The sequence below is a fragment of the Bombus huntii genome, chromosome 2 (assembly GCF_024542735.1).
Source record: "Bombus huntii isolate Logan2020A chromosome 2, iyBomHunt1.1, whole genome shotgun sequence".
In the NCBI taxonomy this organism is placed as follows: domain Eukaryota; kingdom Metazoa; phylum Arthropoda; class Insecta; order Hymenoptera; family Apidae; genus Bombus; species Bombus huntii.
In genome coordinates this window covers 4824982-4834046 of record NC_066239.1, presented here as the reverse complement: position 1 = coordinate 4834046, position 9065 = coordinate 4824982, and the positions used below count along the sequence as shown (strand labels likewise).

Here is a 9065-nt window from a genome sequence, read left to right as displayed (position 1 = left end):
TTCCATTAGAAATGGAAATATCGGTCAATGGTAAATGTAATATTTATATGAAAAATACGAAAAAATTTATATATATGTATATATATATATGTACATGTGATAAAGATATAGAGAAAGGAATTTATGGTTGTTTAGAAAACTAGTCTACAGAAATAGAAATTGTAAAAAATAGTTCATATCATTATTTAGGATGCAGAATTTTTAATAATAAATATAGAAAAATATGCGCGTATGCAAGTGATAAGCAGAGCTTGTTTAATAGAACTTACATTGTTTAGTTTAGAGGTGTTTATTCTTTAGACACGTCTTACCTTCGATTCGAGGAACATGCAAAGCTTCTAAGCGACATTTTTAAGCTCGTATGAAAAAAAGTAGCAACTCCTTACACGATATAAATGTAGCAGAGCATATATTGTATATTATAAAACGCTTTTTACGATTCGGAAGTACGGTATTTTGAAAATTGTAAAAAATCAGTCCCTTCATAAAGCACATTTGGCCCTATTTTAAATAAACAGTAAAATATAGAAGAATCAAGAAGATAACATTTTAGTCCTTCTCTTTTTTTCAAAAACAGAAGTTAGAAAGAGCTTTCTTGTTTATTTATAACAAAATTATTTACGCAAGTAAAAACGGCGTGCACTATATTGCTCGCACTTTATGTAGGGTATTTCATTAACGCATTACATACGGATCATTTAATCTCGCTCTCGTAAACTCGTTTTTATACCAATTATATTTAAATCATCCGTTTGCAATGGATTTGAAGTATTTAAACAAACTTCTTACGCTATGGAGGTACAAAAAAAAAATTAGAAATAAAATTATTGTCGTGGCTGTTGTCTAAAAGATAATTAAAAAAGTAAAAAATGTGCTAGTTAATGTAGCAAGAATAGAAGAAGTGGTGTATTGTTACTGTTACCTGTGTCTGTGGACCGTGTCAAATGAAAGGTACGAAATAAACGGGTGGTAATAGAGAAATTTCAAAGATTCGTACCTGTATCTGTTCGAAGGGTACCTCAAACGTGAACGATTCGTTGTAATACGGATTAAGAGTGCACTTTTTGATGGACGTTTTCTTCTTCTTCAACCTTTTGCCATTTTGCATCAAAGCGATCTTTACATAAGGATCCGACAGACCACCGACGTCCATTTTCTTCAGATTTTTCGCTTCCAGGATCACCACCGTTAATTTACCGGCCGTGGGCACGTAACGTAGCGAGAAACAAATATCGCCCAATTTGTTATCCTGTAATTGATAAACTTACATCAACTTTATTATTCATACGAATATTGAAGCAGTCGTTTCAAATGATAATTATACATAATTGATAAAAAAACACTCCTCTATTAGCTCTAAAACAGCGTCGAATACTCGTCCTTGTTAGGAATTCAAATTATTAGCAAATAAATAGACAGTTTCGTTATATTAAAAAAACATTTCGTATTTCAAAATAATGTACAGGTAGTTCGAGATAAATTACTAAAGTTTAATAACAAATGAAAAAGAAATTACAGCTTGAATACTGTACAATTTTTAAAGACACGACAAAGTTCTCGAAAAGATATAAATAATTTCCATAATATAGTATCGAAAACAAAATTTGTAATTTTCTATTAAAAATATTCTATTAAAAGTAATCAAGTATCTACATGCTTTTAAGCAGTAGTATCCATTGATATACATCATGAACAAAAATCCTTAGGTAATTCTTAAAAATTATCTATTTTTGCGAGTTAATTTAGTTTCTATTCAATTCAATATATCTTTCTTACATTTACAAAAAGTATTAAAACAAATTTACCTGACCACCCTCGCCCTCGACGCTCTGTAGTTCTCTCCATTCCTCGATTGTCTGAGCCAGATCGACTTGGCACAGAGGAACCTTCACTTCACCGATCTGGTCGTGTTTGGAGAACCTGTCGAAGTCGAAGATCGCGAAGACGAGCGTCTTGTTCATAGCGTCTGCGTATGCTACGCTCTGAAAGACGATTGTGCACCGTCAGAAAAAGCAAAAGAAAAAGTCGTTTGCGTTTCGTTGAATGGTCGTCGAGACAAAGCAATTGAAGAGGAAACGACCTAACCTTGAACGTGAAAGTCTCATTGAAGACCGGATTGAGCGTTTTCCTGTGCACTTTCGTTTCGAATTTCTTCTTCTTGTCCGGTAGCAAGTAAACCTTGACGTAAGGATCGGAAGTGCCACCCATGTCTAAAGCTGGTAGCTCCTCGGCTTGTATCACAGTCACTGCCAAGCTATTCGTGTTGAAATCGTATTCGAGCTGTAAAAGTCGATTCGTCGACGTATTAATAGATTTTATCGGCGAAATATTTTTCAAGTTTTGTTGACAATTGATTTATCAGATGCGTTCTACTTTTGTTCACTGTATCTTTCTCTGTAGCAAATTAAAAGAAAGTGACGGAGACAGGAGCTTATGTCGTGCATTGATTACACACAGATATACCGCTATTGAACATATTTTCTATGAAGAGAAGCTCTTTGTATTCGTTTAAAAATATTTTAATAGATAAAGCCACGGAAATTCCCATCTACTTCTCGCACGCTGACCTTTTTTTTATATAAATAGATCTAGCTCTTAACCTCTTCACGGAGAATATTTTCCTGCCTATGTTGAAATGGCTACGTTTAAAACAGGTAATTACTTCCATACGACATTTTGTCACGATGAACTATGTCGTCATCAACATCCAATAGGGTCGTCGTATTTGACGTGACGAAATATTTCGTTCTTTCCGATTAAAAAGTTGCACTAAGTTTAAATAACATTTTTTAAACGCTTTTTTCAGCTTTGTAGTGTACACATAGAAATCATATGAAAAGCTCTATGCGACTCATCAATTGAATAGTGTCACTTGTTACACATTTCATACAAGTTATACTTTTGCAAGCTTTGTATTGTATGATATCATTGAAATCATCAATCGGTTAGTATTCTTTTCGAGAAACTTCGAATTACAAATCACAAGAACTTCTTTTTTAATTGGAAACTAAAAGATCGATGACGAATATATCGTAGCTTAAAAATCGTACCTTGTATTGAAGTTTTCCAAGTTTCACCTCGCTTTGCTTACTCTCGGCTTCATCCGGTTCTTCGGCGTTGTCAGTCAGCTCTTCCATATCCGGCTGGACCTTAACAAATCGAAGTGGATTCCACGAGTGTAGAATGTGCGTCTAACATCTACATGAAGTCACGGAACACCGAGTACGTACCTTGTCCTTGTACGTGCTGCCTAATAGCTGCACGGACTTGAGGTCTACCGCACCCTTCAGCCCTTTCTTCCCGTCCTTGGATCGTCTTTTGCGACAGCATCTCCTGATGCAGCAGAAGCAGATTCCGAGAACTACTACGCCTACGGCTACTCAAGCGAAGAAGGGAAAAATCGAAAGAATCGAATTAAAAAAAAATTACTAACTTTGTGGAAGCTCGATTATGTTTAAAAAAAATAGCGTCTCTTAATAAAGTATCGTGCAAAAGTTTTAGACCATTAGCGTTTCACCCTCGCTGGTTTCACGATAGCTATTATTCATGTTGTGAGGAAACGTTTTCAATTGTTATATGAAAATGAATCATTATAGATTCTCTGTAATCTTCAAATGAAATAATTCTTGACGTATTTCGGCATATTTTATTTTTCAGTTTCATTTCATCTTTCCATAAGTGTCCTTGCATTTGTGAATGGATCACAATATGTTAATTGTTTTGAATTAATCAACATTTTTGAAGGGAATTTTTAATTCTTGAATCATATCCTTCTTAGACGATTTCTGAAAAGTTTTGCAAATTTAAATGGAAACCAGAATAATGATATATATTTATGCGAACAATTTCAGTTTTTAGTGGTCCAAAATTTTTACATCGTACTGTATGCTTATTTTGCATCTATGCAAGCGCAGTTCGGAAGCGCGAAAGCGGTTTTGTTAATTCTATCATTTTCCTTTACTTATATATTTATTTTGGTGCTGCTTGTATAATGAATGTGATTTTGATTTAGATTATGAACTACATAGGTATATATATGTATGTGATATTATATAGTAAAAATAAAATGTGATATGTTCGAGTGTCGTCAACACTTAATGCAACTGAAACAAAGAAAATTTGCGTGATTAATGTTTGCATGTTATGTGTTGTTCGAATTATCTGAAAGAGTAAAATGTTTCATCGACGATTGTTTATCCAGAAAGGCGTACGGGATTTATATTCGGTTGCTTTTATATTAATACAATTTTTTATAGTCATGTTAAATATGGAAATGTTTGTACTATCATTTACTTGTATTATTTTTGAATCTTATCGGATGAGATCTACTCTTATTCGAGAATTTTTGTGTGCCATTGTAGTAATCGATAGATCTATGTCTCTTATTTATTGGCTACCACGCGAAACTTCAATTTAAAGCCTTCAAACTTCTCAATATTATACTAGAAAGACTAAAAATATTTTGCTTTTATAGCATATAAATTAATTTTTCGTTTCTAGTTTCTTCTGCTTCAATTTACAAATAATTCTATTTTTAATATTTATTACAATATATACACTTCATGTCTTATCAATTAAAGTGTACTCAATTTGCATTAAAAGCATAAAAGAAACTTGTAATAATTCATAGTTTTAGAGATTTTGAGAGAAAGAGAAGTTACGAGACTTCAAAATTATTGCAGCAAAGAATCTAAAGAATCCAGATATTAAAAAAAAATCAGTATCTAAAAAATTAAGATTGTCGTACATCAAGATTTTCTAAAGAGAAACGTAGGTGTCTTTATTTCAAAAATGTAGCTCGCTTTACTTTACGTGGTGGTCAATCTTTTGGCGGATAAAATAATAAGAGTAATCTACACGCGACTGTTTGCTTTTACCTATTAGGATCGCTACGAGTGCCCATGTTGGTATTCCCATTTCCTCCGCGAGCTCAACGCCGAGATTCTCCATTTGAGTCTCCAATGTTTCTTTTTCGGTCACCGCCTCTGTGCCAACTAAACGCGATTATATAACTTTAGTTATTGTACCGTGGAAAATGTGACGCGATCTTCATGTTTAAAGACAAAGCGAAGAAAGATTTACCTTCTTTTATTTCCTCCTCCGTGCTCACAAAAGTCTTTAGCGTCGACTCAATCATCTCCTCCACCGGTTGCGGTTGCGGTTCTTCCGGAACCTTCTCCGCTTCTCTTTTGTAGATGGCAGGCATTTTCTGTAAAGAATAAAAGTAAATGAAATAAATATTTTAATACATATACACTTTTCTGTTATCGAAAACTCTTTTCTTGTCAATTTATAATACACGATTACTTCGCAAAAATCGATCTGAAGGCGCTCCCTAGTTTTGAACGTTGATATCTTTTGATAACCAACTTGATAACTACGATTCTGTAATACTGTACAATAGCAGATAAAGGAAAGTTTAAAATCGATATATTACGAATATTAGTAACTTCTGTACTAAACATTTTTTGTCGTATTGATAACAGTCATCTATTCTATGGTATTCATTTTTCTTATTAAATATAAATTCATTTTGCGAAATTATGATGTCTCCTTACAGTCTTTATTTTATAAACTTTCTTCTGTCCGTCACAATATGTAGAGTAAATTTACTGCCTGATTTGGAATTCTGTATGTATATATACAGGGTGGTTGGTAACATGCGGAAAGGGGGTGATTCTACGCGAAAAAAGAAGTCGAAAATATAGAATAAAAATTTTTCGTTTGAGGCTTTGTTTTCGAGAAAATCGACTTTGAATTTTCGTTCGGTACGCGTGCGGTACGTTATAACGGATCTCACTGTAGATCGTTGTCTCGATGGAAAAATTAAAAAAAAAAAAAGAAAAAAAAACCTCTTTTTTTACGTGGGGAAATCCGGCGGATTTTTATCGGCTAAAACCCCACGGGCGGGCCTAGGTGTAGTCAGCAACGAGTGAAACCGTTCTCCGGGGGTACTTCCCAAACACTCATAGAAAGCACAACAACATAGTAGGCAAGGGGGGGGGGGCCCCACTTGCCCGTTGTATATACTTTCTAAGATGATATTTGGTTTTCCACCTTGGCTTGCCCAGGAGTGGTCTCGAACTCGCGACATCTTACTACCGCATGCGCCCTTTACGAGCGTAGCTAGCGAACCCGCCGAGTATTTACTAGTTGTTGACGCATTATGTTCATCAAGTTGTCCTTATACTCTGGTATAAGAAAACTCTGGTCTTCAGTGTTGCTACAACGGACACGTGTTTTACAGCTGATAAGATAATAAAATATAGAATAATAGAAAATATAGAATATATAGAATAGAAAATATAGAATAAAAATTTTTCGTTTGAGGCTTTGTTTTAGAGAAAATCGACTTTAAATTTTCGCTTGGTACGCCTGCGGTACGTTATAACGGATCTCACTGTAGATCGTTGTCTCGATGGAAAAATTAAAAAAAAAAAAGAAAAAAAAACCTCTTTTTTTACGTGGGGAAATCCGGCGGATTTTTATCGGCTAAAACCCCACGGGCGGGCCTAGGTGTAGTCAGCAACGAGTGAAACCGTTCTCCGGGGGTACTTCCCAAACACTCATAGAAAGCACAACAACATAGTAGGCAAGGGGGGGGCCCCACTTGCCCGTTGTATATACTTTCTAAGATGATATTTGGTTTTCCACCTTGGCTTGCCCAGGAGTGGTCTCGAACTCGCGACATCTTACTACCGCATGCGCCCTTTACGAGCGTAGCTAGCGAACCCGCCGAGTATTTACTAGTTGTTGACGCATTATGTTCATCAAGTTGTCCTTATACTCTGGTATAAGAAAACTCTGGTCTTCAGTGTTGCTACAACGGACACGTGTTTTACAGCTGATAAGATAATAAAATATAGAATAATAGAAAATATAGAATATATAGAATAGAAAATATAGAATAAAAATTTTTCGTTTGAGGCTTTGTTTTAGAGAAAATCGACTTTAAATTTTCGCTTGGTACGCCTGCGGTACGTTATAACGGATCTCACTGTAGATCGTTGCCTCGATGGAAAAATAACGAGACGTGATAAAGTGCGCGCGTACCGAGCGAAAATTCAAAGTCGATTTTCTCGAAAACAAAGCCTCAAACGAAAAATTTTTATTCTATATTTTCGACTTCTTTTTTCGCGTAGAATCACCCCCTTTCTGTTTGTACCACCAGCTACCAACCACTCTGAGTATATTAATTTTGTGTTTCTCAACCATTTTTACGTATATCCTAATGGGACTAAAATTTAATGCCTAGAATATTTTCTAAAATAAGAAAGTTATTTGCTTATCATTTGGCAGAGAACATACGTACAATGTTATAAAAACGGGTCCATAAGTAGTCCATAAATAGAAAAACCGTTGCATTGCATAAGTTCGAAATTACATGGTTGTCGTTAATGTTATTTTAAGAAAATAATCGATTCTTTCGTTTGTGGATATTCTAGAGAACCTTAATTCAAATAATTCTGTATTCTGAATTTTCAAATGGAGCTTAAATTTTTTATTATCGCGATCACCGAGGAGAATATGAAAAACTCCACTGCTTCGTGCAGAGTGCAATGAAAATTAGAGAAATTTGTCGAGGGTACTAAGATAGTATACCTTCATATAGGATAATATAATATTAATTACTAGTAACAGGGATAGAAATAATATTTAAATAGATAGTACAAACAACACTATATCAAAGAAATATTGTTATGTATGCATCATCTACTTATATACTTTTCTAATATTATCATTTTTTCTTATAGGCGAAAGCCTGCCAAAAAAAAAAAAAAAAAAAAAATAAAAATAACATAAAAAAGAATTTTTATCATCATGCGCGTATGTATATTTAATTTTAACACACTCCAACCGAAGTATTGGCACGAACTCGAGCAACATCACTTTTAATGCATTTTTTAAGTATGTCATGGACTCCCGATCGAAAAAAATACCCGTTCTTCGTGAAGCAGTAAAATTCTTTCATGCGAAACTCACTATCGAGATAAAGCTGGTGGTGAAAACCACGGGAAATCTTGAATTCTATTCTCGCTTGCAATTCTCTTCCAAAGTTTTGTCTCTCTTTTCATACAGGCCAAGATCCGGTTAGTCGTAAGCGCATTCCCCGAAGCAAAATGTAGCTCGAAAGGAACCGAGTAGAATAAAGTAGGTTTCTTTTCTTAATTTGTCCTGTGACGTGTGTCGATTTAAAATGTTTCAATTGCTTTGGGAGAAACTATATTCTTCGAATTATATTCTTTGATCAAAATTTTTATCATAATTGGAATTCTTGTAATTTTTTAAAATTCTTAAATTTTATTATCGAAAACGAATTACATGGTCTTACTTACAATTTGTAAAATTCAATGTGATTCCTTGTTTTAATTTTAAATGATATTTTTTAATACGTTCTAATATTTCTTGCTTTATATTAGATTTTTGATCACGTTGATCACGCGCTCGATAGTTTCTCAACTTTTCGTTATTCTTAATGTAAATTCATCGTGACAGAATTTGTTGATATTAATTTGTAATATTTCGGTTTCAGATAACTATAGATTTTTATCATAATGTGTATTAGTTTAAGAAAACCAGAAACTTTTATTATGATATTTTCTTTTCACGTTGAAGCCTTGACATACGTTGTGACTTTTTGGAGAGATTTTTTTCTTCCATCTGAACTGGCAGATACACTTAAAATAATTGATATCGGTTAAATGACACAGACAGATCTGTCTGTATCGATCGGAAACTTTGGTATTTAGCTCAGTTAATTTTAAGAAATAACTTCTTTTGGGTTTTAATTATTAAAACGGAACGCAAAGTTTCATTTATTCATTTCATCCAGTGTTATCGATATTCGTAAACCTTCAACAATAATTTTTTACGTGAATAGATTTCAATTATCCCTTGTCCTTTGTTAATGAAAAAAGTTCATTTTTTTATAAATTTTCTCTACAATTATGTAACGTCAAATTTTTCATATGTCATCGTCATATTTAATCACTACTTAATTATAGTCACTATTTAATTTCAAAGTTCGATAATATTTTAAAATCGTCATGTCAATATCACGACAG

General features: G+C 33.7%; 1 protein-coding gene across 3 annotated transcripts in view; it reads right to left on the bottom strand.

The window, feature by feature from the left end:
* The window catches only part of LOC126878077 (synaptotagmin 1), a 38498-nt gene that overhangs the window by 9090 nt on the left and 20343 nt on the right, over positions 1-9065 (bottom strand). Inside the window, exons 1-8 of one of the 3 annotated variants that reach the window (XM_050640505.1) lie at positions 7984-8002; positions 5083-5209; positions 4878-4994; positions 3231-3376; positions 3051-3149; positions 2086-2280; positions 1806-1982; positions 998-1249 (exon numbers count right to left, since the gene is read on the bottom strand). In XM_050640505.1, the coding sequence (XP_050496462.1) occupies positions 998-1249; positions 1806-1982; positions 2086-2280; positions 3051-3149; positions 3231-3376; positions 4878-4994; positions 5083-5206 (1110 nt within the window). In that variant the 5' untranslated portion in view covers positions 5207-5209; positions 7984-8002. Of the gene's footprint in view, positions 1-997; positions 1250-1805; positions 1983-2085; positions 2281-3050; positions 3150-3230; positions 3377-4877; positions 4995-5082; positions 5210-7983; positions 8003-9065 lie in introns of those variants that run through there. The other 2 variants (XM_050640506.1, XM_050640504.1) reach the window with 2 other exon arrangements.